This window comes from Lutjanus erythropterus, chromosome 3 (assembly GCF_056507025.1).
Source record: "Lutjanus erythropterus isolate fLutEry1 chromosome 3, fLutEry1.hap2, whole genome shotgun sequence".
NCBI classification, from domain to species: Eukaryota; Metazoa; Chordata; class Actinopteri; order Lutjaniformes; family Lutjanidae; genus Lutjanus; species Lutjanus erythropterus.
The window spans coordinates 6855359-6877435 of NC_139319.1; the positions used below are offsets into that span (position 1 = coordinate 6855359).

The following is a 22077-nucleotide window of genomic DNA, read 5'->3' on the forward strand; positions in this document are numbered from 1 at the left end:
ACTTAATGGCTGAAGCATTTTCCTGTGAAACTCATCCATCTTGGGATGGCCTGACGCTCAAGATTTAATGTAAGGAAAGTAACTTTTTTCTTCCATTTTCAGTTCAATTTCATGCCGGTGCTTGTTTATCAGATTGGGAAATTACACTTTAAATAGATTTTGTAACAAAACAACGTCTGTATGAAAGGGATTTTTGGTTTTAGCCTGTGTGAAATTAAATACTTATGGCTGCAGCTGATGATTATCTTGTTTATGGATGAAACAATTATTTCTCTAATTAACTGATTAGTCTTCTTGCAAAGTCAAAAATAAAGACAAATGCCCCCAAATGTATTATTTTGACTGAGTAAGAGTCAAGAGGACTAAAGCATGTTTACCTCTCAGAAATGATCTGGGTGCAGGACTGAGAAATGCTGCATTACTGATATTAGATGAATACATACTGAGATGCTTCCATAATGGCTACCATTATATGCATGTATGCATTATCTGCTCAGCAGCAGAGTTTTCCATTTATTATACCTAATCGGTTTTTCCTGAGATCAGCTGGAGGAGATGGACATTAAATTGTGTTAAACTGTGGGCTCATCTGCCCGACACCTGACACCTTATATACCGTCCGTTTTTGATTACAGAGCGTGCTATTCTGTTTCTGACCTTCAACATGCAAAGGGGTATGACATTACAGGCTGTGGGTGTGAATGTATACTCCCCCTTTTGTGTCCACATCAATGCACGTATCATCCCACAAGCTCCCACCTGACGCTGATACTCTTCTGTTGTCTTTGTTAACAAAAAAACCCACTAAGACAATGGGTTTTTATGCCCCCGCGTCAGTGACAGCTGTTGCTAGAGGCAACGGGTTGCCCGTTCATCTCAGGGACGCTTGGAGAGAATTCCTTAAAATTTGGGATAAATTACCTAGATTAAAGTCGGTGCAACCTCATGTCTGTCCCGTTCTTGTGAACTTGATATCTCAGGAAGGCTTTGAGGGAATTTCCTCAAACTTAAGGCACAAATTTCCACTTGGACTCCACGATGATTAGATTCTGGAGGCCAAAATTAGAGGTCACAGTCAGCTCACGAGACATGTTTTTGGCCGTAACTCAAGCAATTATGAGGTCAAAGGTCACGCTGGAAGTTATTGACTCAATATTGTGATAACTTCCATTGCACCAAAAAGTCTTTACTACATATAAACCTTTCTTGGTCCAACTTAAAGATTACGGGTGTTGGCTGGAGACGAGCTGCAGAGTAGTAGTTCTCCTAACCAAGCTAAAATCATCTTTGTCTCAGCTGGCTCAGAATTGAAGTTTTATCATGAACCAGCTGCTACTGCCAATGTCGAGAAAAATGAAGACAACTATGATTAAACTGGATACAGCAAAATAAACTCACAAAATGTCAAAGGGAATACTGTCACACACATTTCCAGAAAAATACAACTGATCATCTTCTGAATTCAAGTGCCTCTCTTTTACTAAACTAAGCTGAGCTTTAATTGCCTCGTTAACTTTGTAAAACACACTTAAACTCTCACTTGTCCTCCTGGCTCAGCGCACCGTAGGCCGGCCAACAGTATTGTCTAAAGCCGGAGCAGCGCATGTCGCTCTGCAGACTATAACATGAGCAAAATGCCTCCACCTAAGCTCTGCATACATAAAAACATCATTGTGTTTACCAACAGAAAAGCGGCCTATATATGTGACTGGACAGGCATAGGTTGGCAGATATAACCCTGCCCTTCTGCATTTTAAAATTAGTTGATGTCTCACTGTCTCTCACAAACAAAAGGTGGTCTGGTAAAGTTGGTGTCTCATTTTAAGTTAGAGTCGTCTGGTTGAACACAGTGCAATTATGGGTTTGTTTCTTTTGTTTCTGGGCCCCAACTAAGGGCACTTTGATTGGGCCGTGTGATGGTCTGGTTGGATGTCGGCCTCACTAAATGCTGCACCCAAGGTGCTTTGTTTTGTTTCGATATCCCCCCTGGGTGCTTGTTAGGTGAGGTCAACAGACTGGTCAGAGGCTGTGGGTGGTGCTGAATAAGCCGAGAGGCGCTTTGTAGTTCAGATGAGACGATACCAAAGGCTTTCCCATGTGGAAAGATGTTTGTGAGTTTTCTTTGTGCTGAAAAAGAAGAAAAAGGGGATTTAGTCGAGACGGCTTCGCTTCTCATGGAGCATCGTCACACACACACACACACATGCACCCACAAAAACACACTCGCAGAGCACAGCTTTACTGCCTTGAGTTCTTATAAAACAAAGGCCTTTAAGCACTTTGGAGAACCAGTGCATCGTTTGTCATTCCACCTATGAAAGAGTTTAGCTGACGTGGCAAAATTTTTAAAGCCACCGACCGCCAAGTGTGAGATTGTGTGTGCTGAAGTGTGTCTGCCTCTGTGTGTGTGTAAACGCTTGTGTATCTGCACTTACTGTTGTTGTGCACTTTTGCTGTAGTCGGGTCCAGCACTGAATATTGAATCAGTCCCATCCGCTGCCTTCTGACGGTTATATTTATGTAATGGGGTGCGGATCGTGTGTGATTCCACCTGCCATGTGTCCACTGGTGTAGGTTTAGCGGCTCCTCACCCAGCAGGTAAATGCTGCCGGGAGCTAAATTGGCCAGTTCACAAGAGAAATGCCTGAGGTAACGGTGAACATGTCCTCAGCTTGAACATGTGACTCATTGAAATGTTACTACAAATGAATATAATACACTTCATAATGCTAAACTGGTTATATAATATGAAACACAGCACTTGGCAGCCTGGCTAGCTAGCTGGTGTGCTAATTACTTTTTTTAGCGTGCTTTATCTGAGCCAACCGTGGTGAGCCAACTGTATGACTGTTCCTGTCCAGACAATAGATGACAGCACAGAAATAGACACAGGCCTCTCCTTTCACTCATCATTCCTCCACACAACACAACACAGCACAGAGTACAAGGGTTGCTCATTAACTGGCTGGTTTCTGTGGCGTCTGGCTGAGCTCAGTTACAGTAACTTACATCTATAACGCCGCCATCTAAAAATATGGGGGGGTTTTTTCGTTCTTTTTAAGGGATTGTTTGGATTGGTTGATGTGGTCTTTTTTGAGGAACATACCGGTCAGTCGGTGTATTTGCCACACCCCCAGTTTGGAAAAACAGAGAGGGGCCGCAGCACGTAAGCAGAACAATAAACTGCTGTGCGCAGGGTCAGCAATAAAAGGTATTTTAGCCACTTGAAAAAGATCCACCCTAAAAAGATCTATCAGTTTAAGTTGACGCTATATTTACAATATTTTCACCGCTTTCCTTTGGCGTCGGACAGCCTTTTTCCGATGGGAAACTGCTGTTACGTAAGCCAAATATTGCTCTCTCCAAACCAACCAAACTCCACAGGAGAAATCAGTCATTTTACCTTGCAGAACACATGAGTTGCTGCCTCGATCTGATAGCTTATTCGTGTTATCCTGTGACTTTGGTGTTTTAAAACGATGGTTCAGATTAACCAATATCACACAACAAGACAAACAAACTAACAGATCGAGGCAGCAGTAGGGCAGTAATTCCTGTGTTCTGGAAGTTAAAATGACTGATTTCACCTATGAAGTCTGGTTGGTTAAACTGATAAAGATGTTTTTTTTTAAGATGTTCCTTTTTAAGTGGCTAAAATAAATTTTGCTCCTGATTCTGTTCATTACAGTTCATAGCTTAGCTTCCATGCTGGTACTCCTCTCTGCTTCTCCTATCTGGGGGCATACGGACTAACATCTGTGTTAACACACCAACAATAAATACCTCATACAGCTCCACAACAAATAGGGCCTGTGTGGTTCTAAATTATATTCACCCAGTTTTTATACTGATCATGGTAATTTACAGTAAATGAGATCCTTATTTGACATTGACAGCTCATCAAACATGCTCTCAGCTGCAGAGGGATGAGAAAAATGGGTAGGAGATGCAAATAAGATGCTAATTAGGTTTGGATTTATACTGTAACCGTACACAGTGTTTGCCCTACAAATCTTTTTTGTTTGCATGGTTTGGTTTTGTTTTTTCTCAATTTTTTGCCTTTTTTTTTCTAATCAGAATGGTGCATGCATATTTTGTTTGTTCATTTAAAGAATATAAGATAAGACTGATATTTTTTTATAAAATATAAAAATAGAATACATGTATATAATAGATTAAAGAAAATCAAAAAAACAGCCATACATGCACTATATTACACTTTTCACTTGTACAGATATATGAATAATTGTACACAATAATTGCACATATGTTGTAATACACACATGGTGTGTAGCAATATACTGAGAGAAAATTATAAAGAAAATATAGAAATATTGCCTTTTAAAATGGATAATTGCACAGGCAAAAATAAGAAATGAAAGCCATACATAGAGCAGTTTAGCCCTCATTAAGCAATGGCACTCCCTCCCAATCCCACTGTAGCCATGACAACAGACAGACCCCCTCCCCTTCCCTCTTTTGTTTGCCATCCCCAAATTCAAGGACTAATCAAGTTCAATGTGAAACTGGTTCAACAGGTCAACAGTGGCAGCACAGACACACACACACAGACAGACACACAGACACACACAGAGACAGACACACAGACAGATGAAATTAGGAGCAGTTAAATGGGTGAACTTCGGGCATGTACTCTCTCCCTCTCCTTCTCCCTCTCCCTCTCTCTCTCTGTGGTTGTTTATCACTCTAATGCCTCTGCATCTCCAAACCAAATGTTTGGTCTGCATTCATCAACCAGTGGTCTGGGCTTTTCTAAACTCTCTTGGGGTGCATGTGCAGTCCCAAAAACTTTCCAAAAGAAAAAAAAAAAAAAAATGCCACCAAGGCAGATTTAGGGGGTGGGGAAAGATAGAAAGCAAGTGAGAGAAGGGAGTTTTTGTTTTGGAGCAGGGGTGTAATTTGAAATCTACAAGTAAGACCACAGTGATAAGATAAACAGCGAGCTATCTGCAGACTCTCCGCCTCCTCTGATATCAGACTGTCCTCAAATAAAAGCTTTCAGTTGTATAAACACAGGAACTCGAGCCGGCCCGAAATCAAAACACACAAAAAGTAGTTTTCTGAAAAATTTCCTCTTCCCTCAATTCAATGCATTCCAGACCCTGAACACATGCCCAGTTTTGATTGGCTGGCTTATGAAGCGTAGAGACGGGTGCTGGGTGTTGCCCTCGTCGTTGGTTGGCAAGATTTTAAACAGCTTTTTGTCCTGAAGTGTTTTTTTTTTTGTTTTTTTTTTTTTACTGCAGAGAGGAATTAAAGATTAAAATGAAGATAGAAAAGGGGAGAGGCGTTAAGATATGGAGGCCATGGGGGCATTTTGGTGTCTGTGTGAATTTTTGTCCCTTTTTATCAGCATGTTTAGATGTGTTAGCATAGAGTGATAATACTGCAGTAGCTGTCAAAACCACAATTTAACTTCTACTCTAATCTGTACTGTCTAATATAACACAATACAACAATCAAATTAAGCAAAATATATATAGAGAAATTAATTCAACATACAGAGTGTGTTGTGGTTGAGTTGAAACAAATCGGTGATTGATAGAAAATTACTGATCCATTTTTCATTCATTCAACCTTTATTTTACCTTGGAATTAAATTGAGATGATCTCATTTACAGTATAGCTGAGTAAAACAACAAACAAACAGCTTCTGGACACAAAGAAACATAAAAAAGAAACAAAAGAGGCAATAAAAAGTAAAAAACAAGTCAAATTAGTAAAATAATAAAACCTGAAGAATCAATAAGCAATTATAATTCAGTGATCCTCAGAATTACTTCACAGGGGCTGCCAAATCAAAGGAGTTTCTTTGTTTGTTTGTTAGTTTTTATCGTTTTTAAAAATTTAAATTAAAGGGACAGTTCACCCCAAAATCTAAAATACACATTTTTGGAGATATTGGTAGTACAGTTTTCTACCCTCTCTATGATATAATGGGACTAATTTGGCTTTTGTTGCTCATCAAACCTTGTTTTGAGCAGTTTCGTGGCAGGACCCTGCCTGTGTGTATTATCGTTGGACTTAGTGTTATTGTGTGACTTCGGTAAATCTGAACTCGCCTTTTAAAACGCCAAACGAATCAAGGCACCAACAAACGGATCGAAGCAGCGGTAGGCCAGCAACTCTCCCCCGTTCTGCGAGGTAAAATCGCTGAATTTGCCTGTGGAGTTTGGTTGATTCGGGAATGGCGACGTGTGGCTTGTGTAACGGCAAGCTATTGCTACTATTTGCTTATGTTTATTTACCGTGCTGCTAATTTTACAACTTAATATGTTTAATATTAACAGGGGAGGCCAGCTGTGTCCATGAATGTCCTTCTATGGACAACCAGTGGAAATGAAATTAACTACATCACAATATGAGAGGGTTAAAACGCTGTAATTGTGTGATCACTCTGCTGATGACGGATCCAAGTCATCACTGCTGCACTTGCTTTTTTTCAGTATAATGTCATGATATCTTTAATTTCTGGTATAATAGCAGTGCACAGTAGATGTGAGCACATATCTAATGAGACTGACAAACAAACATCATCCCTGCAAGATCTAATCTGAAGCGTTTCATTAACTCGGCATTTGGAGAACATTTCTGCTACCCCTTTGTCTTTCTGCCATTTTCTCCTCTGCTTACAAAACTTTTAAGTCTATTAAAAGTCCTCCTCCTGACTCGTGACACTGTTTCACCTTAGGAGCTCTCTTACAGCTAATTTATCAGCATCTACTCTTAATTCCAAGGGGAAATTCTCAGAAAATATCATAATTCAAATAATTTTCTTAGAATTTAATACAGGAGCAGCTCTTTATGAGGTTCACAGCTTCTCTGCTGCTCTTCTTAGTCTAGTCCTTGAGTTGGGTGTTTGATATTTTATGGACCAAACAATGATTCAGCCAGCTAACAAAGGATGATAAAAACAAGGAAACATAATGCAAATTTGAAAGTTAATCTCTTTAACAGCTCTGTGTCGACACTCACTGTTATTTGACTTTTAAAACTCCACCCTGTGCATTATCTGACAGGCAGCATCGCAGAGGAGCGGGAGGTTGCAACACGTAGAGTGGCAACGCCTGGTGACATGACAACATTGGAATTATGTCTACAATCATGTCTGGGCTTAGAGCTACCTGGGCATCCCTGAATATGCAGAAAACGCCCACTCGATGCCAGCAGTTACTCTGTTTGTAAGTGCTTTTGTGAATGGAATTGGTGATGGGTTGTGTGGATTGGTAGTTTGGTAGATTCTGTGGTAAATTTTCTCCCTTTTGCCCTTTCTGTGATGTCTCTATTTTTAAATTCAAAATGTTTTCAGTTGTAAATGAAATTTATCTTAACTCCTTTAAACCATTGATCCAATTATTTCCCAGTTTGGCGCATAACTGTCCTGAACTCCTGAGTGTGTTGCATGCAATTTCTCTGCTTTTATACAGTTAACATCACAGTCATTCAAGCCGGTACAAAGGTTGTTTTATAGCCATATGCTTTTCAAACATATATTCCCACAAGCTGTCTCGTTCAGCTAGAGTTTTTGCCCACTCCAACTCTCACTCTGCTCTTCAATGCTCGCTTTTTTAAAATTCCTTAAAATGTTTATGTTTTAGAGATCTTTTCAGGGACCACAAAAGAGAGAAAATTCTACTGACTCTGCTCACTAAAAATAATTAATTTGAGAATTCAATTTTAGGCCGTGGTGGAGAGAAAAATAAATAGTCAGAGGACTGCCAATTCTGCCTTTTGATTCTTGAAATTAGAAGGTCATTTTGGTCGATTTAATATTGAAATTGTGACGCCCCTCTCTTGCAAACAGAGTGGTGTCGCTCTTCTCATTTAACTCTCAGCGAGTAACCTACACACATTTTTTTTAAACCTTTGGGTTTCTCTACTTACCTGTCACAATTCTGCTCAGTGTTCCTAATATTTGATTTTGCTATCTGGGGAAAAAAAATTAAGCCCTGGCTGGCATGAAAACACCATTTATCATTCCCACATGAAACAGACTGATTCAGCTTTAATTCCATATATGCCCTCCAGGAGTTTGAGAACCACTGACCTAAATCTTTGTTTCGCGATGGCAGCCAATTGGAGGTGTTAAACTGTCGTGGCTTCGCGCCATTTGCTTTTAAAAAATACATATGTTTTTGTGTACTAATTTATGACTCCTCACCAAGTCATCCCCGAAATCTGACTTGCAGCATATGTGGATTTTTGCTGCAGAAGAAAGAAAAAACCCCTTTTGTTTCTCCTCTCTGTCACCGTTTCTTCCAATTTCTCTGTGTATTGATGGAGAAAGAGAGATGAGTCTTTTTATTCACCCCTCGTTTCCGCCTGTCTTTTATGGCGGGCTGTGTGGGAGACAGAGAAGAGTGGAGTGAAGGAGAGAGCGAATGTGAGGGGGAATTGAAGATGACAGATAATAGTGGGGAATTGAAAGACTTGCAGAGCGGATGTGGCAGTGGAAGATGAGGTGGCGCGGTGCTTCAGTAATAACACCAAACAACACCACCAGCTTCCACCTCATCTCCTCTTTTCTTTTCACTACTTTTTTTTCTTTTCTCCCTTCTGCTCCCATCACCTCCACTCGCTTATCCTCTCTTCCCCTCCATGTACGATATTGTTCATGTCGGCCGAGGAATTATGTATGCGTCGTTTATATTTTGAAAAAGCAGCACAGCATCTCGGTGAGAGGATGGAGGAGTAGCAAACAAAAAAACATCTCTATCTGTAGATGGTTGCATATTTATGCCAGAGCTGCAGTATTAGGGCTTGTTGAGCGTGGGACAGATTTCCTTCCCACAACATGATCTGAAAAGAGCATCAGCATCTCATTTTAGACTGCTTACATTTTCTTTTTTTTTTTTTTTTAATCCTACAGACTCTTCAAATATTTGAAAATAAAAACAACATTCGGGGAAAAAGTGGATTTTTGGAGATGACTGGTGCAGGGTTGATGAGGTGATAGATTTCAACTTACTTACCAAACCTTTCATGTCAAACTCCAAGCAGTTATGATTATACTTTTATTATGTCTACATTTAATATGATTTGACATTACCTTTTTTCCTGTGTGTGTGTGTTAGTTATCAGGATCTCTCTACAACTTGTGTCAGTGCCGAGAATGGAATGATTAGTGTGTTTTCATTAGTGTGTAATCACCTGAAAATAAGAATCATTGTGTTTTCGTTACCTTAGAAGGAGCCGTTCATATCTACGGAGGGCGCAGGTCCTCTTAGATGGAAGAGCGTCCTATAGGTCAGGGTTAGGCGAGGGTTACCTAACCTTAACTGTATAGGTTGACTATTCCCTCATGCTGAATCATACCTTCTTTGATGCAGAGATGAGCTTGTGATTGTTAAAGGAAATGTAGAAATTAGCAGAGACCTGTGTGAATTTGATGTACATGACTTGCGACTTGGCTTCAGACTCGAATAAAATTTTCAAATGCAAAGTTAATAATTTGATTTGACCTTCACTTGCGGTTTTATTTGAGACTTCTTGGCCAAGATTTACTTGTGACTTGTGACTTTGTCCAACCTCAGATAATTCATTTTCAAAATGTAGGACTTATGCTGCTGAATTTCCCACTTGAAGCTTCTGATCTTAAAGCGCTCTAGGAGCATGATGCCAAAAGTAAACAACAAAATACTTGTCTGACCCTGACCAGTTGAGTTTCTTTAGCCCCTTTTACTCTGGACAAAAAACCCCCACTAACACCCGCTTACATCTGGCTTTTTTCATCGGTGGGAAAAGGTACAATCAGCATTCACTCCCAGGTCAAATGACTCTGCAGCAGACGCTGATATTTATCGTCTCCCACTCCAATTGGCAGTAATGCAAACACAACACCCAGGTGAACGTGCTTTTCACCCCTTTTTTGGCAGAGACAGTGAAAGCTTATCACCTCTTTTGCTCCTTTTTCATTCACATGTGCTGCTTGACTCGGTTTGACTCGGCGCTGCAGCCCAGCACAGTTTGCAGCCACTTGAAGATGTGTGTTTAATGAAGAAGCGCTCGTATTTAGAACCATATGCATTCTTCAGAATAGAAGTATGTTTTAAAATATATTTTGTAATCTACACGCTTTTATTATGAAGCTACAATATTAGGAAATATTCTAGGCAACTCCTCTGCAGCAGTGACACAGGAGAGAAATTAAACTTAAGTCAATTTACATGAAGGTTCTACTATATGATAATATGTATTATTTAAGGATAATCAGGGTTGATGGATTTGCCCTGAGTGCACCAGTGGCAACTTTGAGTGGCGTTACATTGTACTTTTTCTAGTAGGAGGTTGGAAATGTTCAGTTCCAAGTTGTCTGGAACGCGGCGTTAGATGAGGCTGCAGACTGATGTGATTACACTCACAGCTAAGATCTTAATGTATTTGTGTTAAGCTGTTAACACAAACCTTTTTGAGCCTGTGGTTTAGTTTCACAATGTTCTGCCAATGCAGCACATGAATGTAAAATGTTTCACCCCCACAGAGCGCTCTCACTCTCACTCTCCCTCCCCTCTTCTCATCTCTGCCCTGACATTCGCTCCCACTCATGCCTCATTCATTCCTCTCCTCCCTCCACTGGACCACATCTCTCCATACCAGCACCTCCCATCCTCTCCTCTCCTCCTCTTCCCTCTTTGTCCTCCCCCATCCTCAGCTGGACCTCACTCCTCCCCTGCCCTTCTTCTCACTCCTCTTCCCTCTCCTCTTCTTCGTTTCGTATCCAGTAGTCGAGACCCTTCGGGGGGGTGGGGGGTGGGAGGGGTTGTGCTGAACAAGCTACTTCGGATTCATGCGATGCATAACTGGGAGGTCACTGGCAGAGTTGGCTCTTTTTTCCCCCTTACCTCAGTGTTTTGTTTTTCATCTCCCCCTGCACATTGTAGGCTTAATGTGTTCAGATGTCCAACATTTTTTGAAGATGGATTAGAGTGCAATAATAAATCTTGCTGCGTAAGCATCGAGTGTCCCCGTTCTTTTGACCGTACTGCCTGTGCCTGGCTAAAAAGGAAATCCCACTCCGAAGCCAAGACAGACACTCACATTCAGATGCTTTGAGTCCACTTTTATGCTCTATTAAAGTGTCTTTTTTTATTGTAAGAGAGATAAAATGTAGGTGAAATGGATCAGGCAGATGTGTACAAACAGGACTAGATAAGGATTATCTGTAATTGGTCTGTGTCATCCCTTTATAAGGAGTAAATTTTCTTCTCATCTGTCTCTTCATCTCCAATCTCATCCACATTTAGCTAGTCGTCCATTGGAGACTAAAAGTCTGTATAAATAATGATGCAATGACAGTTTTTCTCTTTTTTGACTTCACTCTTCTTCTGTCCTTAATTGTCCTTAATAAAAAGCTAGGCTATGGAAAATAAATCAAATCATTTAATCAGCATGATTATCAGCATAAATTATACGCAGCTCACTGGACAGAGTCGGGCCATCGCACTGCCACAAACCAGCCTTTGATTATCAGTGTGGCTTGTTATTGCCTGTTATTTATAACCATGTCAGATGAAGTAATCCTGCACTTTTACAGGTTTGAATGTGAACCTAATTTGGCAGATTTGGCCATTTGGGAGAACCTTTTATGACTGTACCCTGAGTTTCAGCTGCAGACAGCGAGCTCACTACCTTAACTTCACCAAGTGCATTCACAAAACTCATAAAATGTCAAGATGGGAAATATTCTTACACCTAATTTCCATATGAGACAGAAAATACAACCCTACAAACCTCTGAATCCAAATTTCTCTGTTGGATTGTTCAAAAATAAGCCCGACTGTGAAAGACTCTGCCAGACAACGATAGCTGATGTGTTAAGTAGAAACACAACATTAACATATTATCACTCTTTAAAGTTGACATGGCAAACAGACAGTTGCAAACTTACCAGAGGATACAGAACAAAATAATAATTAAAAAAAATAGAGCATTGTTTCTATCTATGTGATGAAAGCTAAGCTCAATATTCATTCTCCTTTTAGCTCTTTTTTGGTCTCCACCATCCACTGAGGGAGTGTGCCATTTGATGCTGGGCAGGTAGCATACTGTGGATTTATCACCTGCATCTGGAAATTACGCTGATGAGAGCATAAAGGACGAGTGAAAGAATATACTGTAAAAGCAAAACAATGAGATGAAATGGCGACTGTGACATGACAAACAGTTTATCAAACACAAATTTAGCATTTATGTGATGAAGTTAACTCTCAGTTTAGCTCTGTTTTGGTGTCTACCAAATACTCAGGGAGATGTTTGGCTCTTTAACTCCTGCAGCAAATGCTCTGCTGTGTTCACCAGGAAGGAAGCACAGTGGGTTTGTTGCATTTGACCGGAAATTACTATGATAAGGGTGGCGAGATAAGAGTGAAACAAAATAGTGAAGTTGCAGGCTGTAAAAACAAAACAATGAAATGAAATGGTGAATGTGGCGTGACAAACTTGTTAGCAAACAGTTGCTTACTTAAACGTCCAGCAGAGACAGAAGACAATTAGCATCTATTTTGAGTCATGTTTCTTTTCATCTGATGAAGCGTCAGTCCAGTATTCACTTTCCTTTTATCTCCGTTTTGGTCTCCACCAGCTATTGAGGGAAATATTATATTATGTTATTAATACGATAAGATGACAGACAGTAAAAAGTAATGTTAGACCTATACTAACAGTATAGCTGAGGGGAACTGTAATCTGAACATTGTTAATATATAAACCATACTTGTTTTACTATTTGAAATGTCTAAGTTTTTCTCCAGCTTTATTGACATGAAAATCCAGATCGTTTCAGATCATTCACAATCAAATCAAGCTAACTCTGTTATGTTTGCAAAAAAAACAAAAAAAAACAAGCATGATCTCCAGGGTCCTTTGCATCTAAAAATCAATTAAAAACTTTATAGTCACAAACTTTTTTCTTTTTTTTTAACACATTTTTTATGTCTGCCCAGGTACTTTCCTGTAATTACACGAGAAAGCAACAGACTGAGTGGAAAATCAGTGAATATTGTTGCACCCGTATTAGCCTGGAGGGTAAAAAACAGGTTCATGGCTCCGTACACTTGAGGCTAACACTTTACATCTCTTATTTAGACTGTTGCTCTTACCAAAGCCAAGAGATGGTGATTGATTTTTTTTTTTTGTGTCCTTTTTAACAACCCCTGAGGCCATTGTTTTTAAGTTAATTATGGTTCACCCGCAGAGGTGTAGATAGGAATAAAGAGATTATTCCAAAATGGAAATTGTTTTCTGATGTTATTAGCCGGACTCAAGTTCTTCATTTCCTCTCGTTCCAGGATGAAAATGCGGCGGCACAGGGTGTTCTTGCTGTGCACAGTGGGCCTGTGTGTCATCTCCTTCCTCCACTACTACAAGGCCCTCCACTACGTCTCCCTGCTGCGTGAGCTCTCCGCGCCGTACCCCAACATCAAGTCCTTCATCATGGTCACCGGTTTCTTCTGGAGGGAGAAGGGCGTGGCCACCACCCCGCTCAGCCCAGCCTCCCCCGAAGAGGCCCCTCCCCTACCGGTTCTCCGTCAGCCGGACAGCAAAGCTAGAGCTGTGGCGGGTGCTGTGGGGGGAGGTGGAGGAGGAGGAGGAGGGGGTGGTGGCGGAGGAGGAGGAGGAGGAGGAGTCGGCGTCGGAGTAGGAGTAGGAGTAGGAGGAGGAGGAGGAGGAGGAATGAGCCTGGGGATTGGGGGAGTCATGGTTGGAGGTGCTGGGATTGTTGGCAGCGCAGGACTGGAGATGAGGTTGAGGGAGGAGCCGGCGCCCCCTCACCCTTGGGAGAAACCAGAGGAGAATCAGCGGGGAGATACACCGAACGAGGTGAGATTAGTCAACCTTTACTACATCGTTATTTATATTAAAAAAGAGCAATACAGCAACACTGCAATGAATACTACTATTTTTTCATTGTGACTGCTGTCTTTAGTTATTATGTTGACTAATATTGTATAATGTTAAAGCTGTGTGTTGTGGTGCTGTTGCAAAATATCTATTTATTTTTTTTTATATTACAAAGATTACAAAGCTTCAAGCCCAAATTGGTCTTTCTGTCAGGCCCTGAGGATTCAGTCAGCACCTGATGCTCCTGTACTGTTGAACAAAGACTCCTTTGAAAAACCAGTTTGGACTCAAAACATTGTAAATTTTGTTTTTCCCGGTGTAATAAAGAAAGCAATTTTGCGTGTAGTATTCTGCAGTGTTGGGAGTTTCTCCTTGGAAGGCAGAAATCACAATTATCTGGTGGTTTTCAGCATCTGGACAAGAAACATGTTTGTTTTGTGCACGGATTGGTTGTATAATTCTTTGCATATACAATGGAAAATATTCATCCATAACAGGTGCATCATTTTTTCTGATTAGGCAGGCATTATGTTTTCAGGTCATCCCATGCTTGTGAGCATGATATCTCAAGAACTACTTGTGGGAATGTCTTCAAACTGACCACTTGAAGTCAAAGATGAACTGATTAGACTTTGGTGGTCAAAGGTCAAGGTCATTGTTCATATGCTAGTTATGACAAAATTACACACAAATATCTAATCAGATAAAATGATGAGATTTTACATCCAAAAGGTCAAAGGTCAACTTCACTGTGACATCCTAATGATCAGGTCTCCCAGTCCTCTGTCCTCCTCTGTAAAAATAGTCTCTAAATGAGGACAGCGCGTTTCTCACCAAAAATTATTCACTGGAATCACACACATATAGTAGGAACTTCTTTTCTGCCCAGAAATACACGTAATACCTTTAATTAAATTCCCATCAACGTTACAGGTCAATAGAGTGCTTAGTTTCATATAAATTCCTTCAGTATCTTCACAACATACATCACATGAGTCTGGACAGGCATGGATGTTAACTGCACTTGTCGTTATGGGAACAATGTGGGAACAACTGGTTGCATCTGGCGGATGTGGTGGCATTGCAGGAGGTGCTTCACCACCTTGAGATTGACAAAATATTACCATTCAACACATCAAACGATAGTGTCAATATTGTATTAATAATATACATTTCACAATGTTAGTTCTTGCAACCAGACTGATTTGTTGTTTTGAACTGCAAAGCACGGAGGGTTTCTATTTGTCACTCACTGATTAAACTTAAGCTGGAATGAAGGGGTATCCATCTCACTGGTTTTGTTCAAACTGCAGGCAAATCATATCTTAAAGAGCGAACTGTTATTTGAAAGTGGTCAAATCAGATTTGTGTGTCCAGACATCACCAATCTGCATGTGTTGCTGTGGTAACGACATAGGTCTCAGTAACTATGTACGCTGGTGATGTGACTTTCCAACACAGACACACAGTAATGGAGAGTAATGGAAATGGACAGATACTGAACAGAAGAAGCCTGCCTCCAAAGTTCCAGCAGACAATTTATTTTAGCGTCTATCCGTGGACCGTTATTCTCTGTGTTGTCCTCTGTTATGCTCTGCTGGTAGCAGCATTCATTCTGCTCAGACGCTGGATGTATTTCTGGATTTGACTTTATGTTGTTGTGTGTCACTTTGCGAGTGGTGCAGAAGTCACTTTGAAATCCAGTCTGAGTGGCCAGAACATCCAGACTGAGACAAATCTGCAGAAATTCAATTGGAATCACATTTCAAACCACCTCCAAATGTAGCTTGGATCCGATGTGCAAAAATCATAATTAATGTAGTTTTTTTTTGCTGTCCAGTAGGGATATAAATGATTAATCAGTAATCGATGTATCAGCATTAAGAATTTAACCAATAATTAATTCAGTAAGTTAGAAACGTTACTAATTGCACCTCATTTAACATTGTCTTAGAGCCATTTGTTGAATAAGGAAACTTAAAAGTGAAATGTTTTGTATCCTATAAATGAAAGGATAATGATAAAGAAAAATGCACAGAATTTGCAGCCCTATTTTCCAGACTTCCTAAAATAAATCTGGACATGATCTTGATATGCCGAAAAAGCAGATTGGGGCTGGAAGTGTGAACAAGGCCTATCAAGTCTGTAAAGGCTTTTTAAAAAAAACAAAACAATATAGCAGGACTGGATAACAAGTAGCTTATTTCATTTACTGAATCCAGAATTTAAGAAAAAAAATACATGTGCAATTCTTTTTGTAGACTTGCATAGAAATAATTAGAAAAACGATTAATATTATGATAATATGATCAGATGAAATCTTATGCAGTGTGGAGATTGTTTTTATCTCCACGAAGCTCAAGAATCTGGGTTGGAGCAGTGCCATGCAACAGATATTATGATTTAGAGGAGGCCTGTGTAAGTTCTGCATAAACATGGAGGAACAGAAAACACCCTAAACACCATTCATGTGCATATCAAGGATCATTTTCCCTCTGTTTCAAGAATCCATTTGCTGCACCTGAAACCTCTGAAATATGAAGACTATCTCTCAGAGTTAGATAAATGATCACTGTATGTATGAAGTTTTTTTTTTTTTAGTTATTTCATTGTGCACATGCTGAGTTTTTATATTGATATCCACATGCAAACAATATTGTCCCCAGGATGTACAGAATAACGCCACTCTCTCGGGTCTTTGTGATCATCAGGTCTAAGCTTGCCTCTCACTGTTACTCATCTGCCACCCGCAGGAAGAAAATGATCCTTCAGAAATATGTTACTTCATAAACTGTGTGATTTTTATTTAAGGAATCTTTATTTGCTGGGGGAAAAAACAACTTCAAATTGAAACAAAGTGGGTGAAAACAACAACAACAGACGTAGTTTCACAAGTGTACATTTTAGAATGACAGGAGAAATTTTAACAAGAAATAGAGAGTAATAAATGGCGTGAGGCAAGATATGCTCAGAGCCCTCTTGAGGTAATCCTCATGTAATATTGCCTCACGCATTATTGAAAGCATTTCTTCTTTCATCTTGTCCTGTCATAAGTCTGTTCTATCACTGTATGTTTCCATCACACTGCTCCCTTTTTGTTTTATCACTTTGCAAATAATTTCCGACATTCAGCAAGTTCCCATGTCCGCGCTCATGGAGCCTTTGAGATGGAGAAGACTGCTCTGAAATCACTCATCAGAGGCCGTATTGTGATGAAACGTCTCCAATCAACACAAAAACTGAGTGAATGCTTTCATGCTAAAGTTATAATGATAAGGTATCATTATTCTGCTGTGATTGCAGCAGCTGCATTTTTTGATGTGTGTTTCCAAACATTAACTGGAGACTGTTTGCCCTCATTTCATTCCCTCACATTTGATCTTGTTTGATGATACTCACATGATTACCTAGTAACCTGTTTACACAATGGATGCATTAAGGAGACCTGGATACAGTAATGGAGGCTGGCTCTGTTCATCCCTTTGAGAGCTGCTCAGTGGGGCATGAAGACTTCTGCCAGCCTCCTAACTTCCAGTTCCTCCCTCCTCTTACTTGAATGAGGATAAAATAATTTAATTGTGCAGCTCTTCTAGACTTTCCAAATGTTAGCGGGCTGAATGGATCAAAGTATAGTGAGTGTATAGTGATAGTGAGATGAGCATTTCCCTGCAGTTGTGATGCCCAAGAAAATGTATCCTACATTTTACCGATTACAATATAAGCTTACAGGGGGGAAAAAGTATTTTTGTGCTGCTGTGCATCACTTGAGTTATAATTACATAGTTTGGCCAATGTGCCAGATTGGCATCAAAGCCTGGCACACTTCGTGAGGGTTTGGTTTGCACAATAAGGCAGACAAGGGCAGGAATTACATGACGGTCATGGTCACTGTGCCCCCTTAATTTGGTCTTTTTCCGCTCAAAAAACTACCTGCCCTGCAGCTGCAGTGGCCTTGATGCCCCGCCTGCATTGCCTCAGGCGATTTCGCAGTTTAATCTTTTTTCCTCTTTCCTGTCAAGACTGCTTTTAGAGACCAGTATCCTTTGTTTTGGTTCTACAAACTATGCACATATAATGTGTTAGATCTTGAGCCTGGTATGAACAGGAGACAGAGCACTCAGGACGAGCACGGGAAAGGCAGTGTGCCAATAAAGTCGTAGGTGTTGATATGATATAACTTTCTTTGACCATGAAGTCTGATGTGGCTCTACAATTCTGTGATTTACACTGCAGACTGAAGACTCTGTTAACACTGGCAAACAGCTGGATCCATGTTACATCTGCTCATCCTTTTTTATTAATTGTTTTTTTTTTTTTTTTTTTTTATGCACTGCCGTCCATTCACTGTCTCTGTCAATGGAAGCCCATAGATCCTAGGAGTCATTCTCAAAATTATGACTTATTATCTCAAAACCGTGAGACACTTTATCAATATTAAACAATTACTTCAATTTTGAGGTTTCTCATTATTTTGAGATATTAATTCATTATATATTGCACACTATTTAGAATGATGTCATTATATAGACTGATTATGACTGACTTTCGGTGTCCCCATACTTGACATTAACAAATTAGGGGAAAAAATACTATAAATAAAATTATCCTAAAAGCTTGAGTAAAATGCATTAATTCTTAAAATCAGCATTTTATTTGATGGCCTTGCTGCCCTGGCAATTGGCCTTTGTGCCCTCAAAAGTTTGACAACACCAAAGGTTGAGTGGCCTTGCCCCTGAAATGATGAGATTTCAGGCCTGATGAAGACAAATGTACTTCCTGCAGTTTTAAAGAGACAGTAAAACTAACAATCTTACCTGTTTCTCAAAGGTCCAGTGTCCAATGATCCTAGTGAGAGTGATCATTTTAATCCAAATCCTTCCCCTATCTTAACCAAGTGTTTTTTTTTTTTGTCCCTAAGCTGACCCAGATCTTAAAGAAAGCAGTGTCACATTATAAAACACAATTAGTTTGTACAATTTGCACAATGGAAAAACAAAACTGAATCTCAGCTCAGTCAAACTAAGCAGAGTTGATCAGAAATGATTCAATATTCTGTTACTGCATTGCCTCTTTCTTGCCTAAAATGTCGAAAACAGACACAGGGAAGATGTGCATGAACAAATGCACATGTGCACAGGCTGCCGTCCTGGCTTAACAGAGAAGACTGAATAACATACCAAATAGTTATTTGCTGACATCTAATGAGGCTGAGTGTTAGATTTAACACCTTCAAGTGCTCTTCTGTTGTTTTGTTGAAAGTGGCTCTGGTGTTTTAATGATGTGATTTGGTGAAGAGCTCCATCCTGTAATGGCTCCGTAAACTTGAATTCACTTGTCAGAATGGACAAATTTGGTATAAACCAGATAAACAGATAAATGAGTACAGTCCCCAGCCTTTGTCTGTTTATTACAAAAATACCCACTAAACTAGAGTTTTGTCTTTGCTTTTCATCAATTTTCCATCTCCTTCCAAGGTGCCGAGAGCACGTCTCACAGTTTCATATCAAGGTGTACAAAACAAAACAGCATCATAAAAACTTTTATTGAATGAAATGTTTTATGAACCATTGGAAATCATCACGAAACGCAGTTTAAACGTGTCAACTGATATGTAGGTGTTATTTGAAATAGTGGACATTTGTACAAAGGACTACCTCCATTAAAAATGCACTGGGTGTTAGTATGACTATGAATTCTACTCTATTTAGATTTCAAAATTTGTATAGCTCAACAGCCCAAATTTCTGTCTTAGTGCACAGTTAATCAATGACAATGAAATGTGTGGGCTGCAGCTATTTATTTTAGATTGAGGTTGCTTTAATCTCCTTTTTTCTACTGTGGTTTTCTTTCCAGGAAAGAGCTGAAGACCTTTTGAAGCCACGGATCCCCAGCCACCCAGCAGAGCCTGCTGGGCCCGACCTCCCAGAGGTCCCGTTGGTAGCAAAAGAGCACCTGGTGGTGCGCCAGGAAAAATCGCCTGACCCCTTAGAATCTATGGGAGACCTGCACACCCGCACTCACCAGCTTCAAGACGACAAAACCTCGTACTTTGTCCGAACCAAAGCTGGAGCCCTTTGCTTCAGGCAGGGAACGGAGGTGGCTACCCCAAAGGAGTACTCTGGGAAAACAGGGGGGTCTGTGGCCAATGGTGCAGGGGAAGGTGCTCGAGCAGGGGCTGCTGGGCAACGGAAACCTCTGCAGGTCCAGCAGCAGCCGTCCACAGCTCCAAAAGCCAAGGCCAGGGCAAGGGGCAACGGGAAGCGGCTGGTCAAGTGTGTGTGTCGGCCGGGGTGGCATGGACCTTACTGTGGGGTTCCCACCATGGTGTACCACTCCAATCTGCCCACCAAGGAGCGGCTGACGCCCAGAGAGACCCCGCGGAGGGTCATCAACGCCATCAACGTTAACCACGAATTTGACCTGCTGCATGTGCGCTTTCGTGAGCTCGCCCAAGCCGTTGATCTGTTCCTCATATGTGAATCCAACTTTACTGCCTATGGAGAGAAACGGCCTCTGAAGTAAGAAACCATTTTTTATACTTTTTATTAAAAGAATTTCAAAAATCAGCCCAGACCAGGGCTACTCAACCTCAACAGCAAGTGGGCCAACTGGGAAAATCACAGGCTGTAAGTGAGCCTCACAGAATATTTTGTCAATTAATGGCTCCAAATAACACTTACAGTATATATACAGTATATAAAAGCCTCAGGAAAACTAACAGAAAACTAACCAGAACTTGACTTGTTGTGCCTCTCAAATAATACAAAAGATAAAAGAAGGAAATAGAAGAAAATGGGCAAGGAGATATTTGAAACTACTGCTTTGAAACGACTGCTGTGTGTGTGGAGATTATATAAACCACGCCCTTAAGGTGAGGATGTGTTTAAGCAACATGTGTAATCCTCATCCAAGCTGCTGTGTGGCCATCAGTAGATGACTGGTGCCTGACAGCATAGCATTGTAAAATGGCATGCATGCTCGGCAAACTTCAAACTGGATTAAAGAGGTAAAAGAGACATGATGACACAGTACAGTCACGAGAATCCTATATATAAAACTCTGGTCATGTCAGCAAGTCTCAGTTTGGATAAATTGATTTATTTGAGCCCCTATTTATAGTCTGTTTTCATTCATCAGTATAAATTTAAAAGTTGCACAAAACCCCAGGTTTTTATCAAGTTGTGACACTGCTGGTGCGTTGAATAGTTACTGTTTACAGTTTACGGTCTTTGTGTACAGCCAGCCTTCATGCTTCTTGAGTATCAGTGTGCTGAATAAAAATTATAGTGAAGTTCCTTTGGCAACAACATGAAATGCCTCAGGAGCAATTTTACAGCAGATTATGACAAGAGCGACATGATTGACTCTGCATGCAGCCTTGGAGGGAGAGATTGGTGTGTTCAATCATAGAATGTGACACCGCATGAAAGCGGCTACATTCAGTGAACAATCTCTTTTGCTATGCATTTCAACAGGTTAATTGAGTTGTTCCTCCAGTCGGTTCGGTGTATGGACAGTGGGTTTTCTCACTGAAAGGCATCATTTGTCAAACAAGGACCTTTGCTACCGGTTGTTTTTTGTCTGTGCTGCAACACTTTGCCAATCATAATGTACTGTCCACAGTTTAGATGTATTTTTCTTATGGTTTCAGGCAGCGTTGGTTTCCACTCTGTTCTGTACAGTATGAAAATCTATAAGCAGGTAGTGCAGGTAATGCAGTTTACAGGTACCATGTGGAGCTTAAGAAATACAGTTACATTTACTGTGTGTTACATCAAAATGCATTGTGTGCATGCTTGATAGGTGTGGGCAATACCAAGGTATTATGCTCTATTCAGAGGGTATGGTTTTCAATACTGTTGAATACTGAGCTGAGAAACATGGTGTCTGGGGTATAAAGTTACAGGATTAACAAAGAAATATGCCTCTGCCCTGGGAGTATTTTGGACTTAGTGCCAGTGACAAATGTGAACCATCAAACACTGAAGATCAGCGAAGCGTAGTGAGTGTGTAACAGTTGAGCGAGCATGAGAAAGGTCGAGTGACAGGCTGATTAATGTCTGTAGTGGCAGAGAGTGATGGTGAACGTGCGTTGAGCGGAGGAAAAGGGTGAGCGGTGAAGTTGTCGGTCTGGCAGTGAATGTACAGTGTAGGTTTGAGTTTGTCAGTAAATAAAAGCTGCGGCTTCACAAGACCATCTGTGGAAATAGTGTCACT

At 40.5% G+C, this 22077-nt stretch overlaps 1 protein-coding gene across 1 annotated transcript in view; it reads left to right on the top strand.

Moving 5' to 3' along the window:
- Window positions 1–22077, top strand: part of mgat3b (beta-1,4-mannosyl-glycoprotein 4-beta-N-acetylglucosaminyltransferase b) — a 109089-nt gene that overhangs the window by 83911 nt on the left and 3101 nt on the right. The window contains exons 2-5 of the mRNA XM_084714815.1: window positions 7041–7202; window positions 13308–13615; window positions 13685–13839; window positions 19714–20378. Coding sequence (XP_084570941.1) covers window positions 7114–7202; window positions 13308–13615; window positions 13685–13839; window positions 19714–20378 — 1217 coding nt within the window. The 5' untranslated portion in view covers window positions 7041–7113. The remainder of the gene's footprint in view (window positions 1–7040; window positions 7203–13307; window positions 13616–13684; window positions 13840–19713; window positions 20379–22077) is intronic.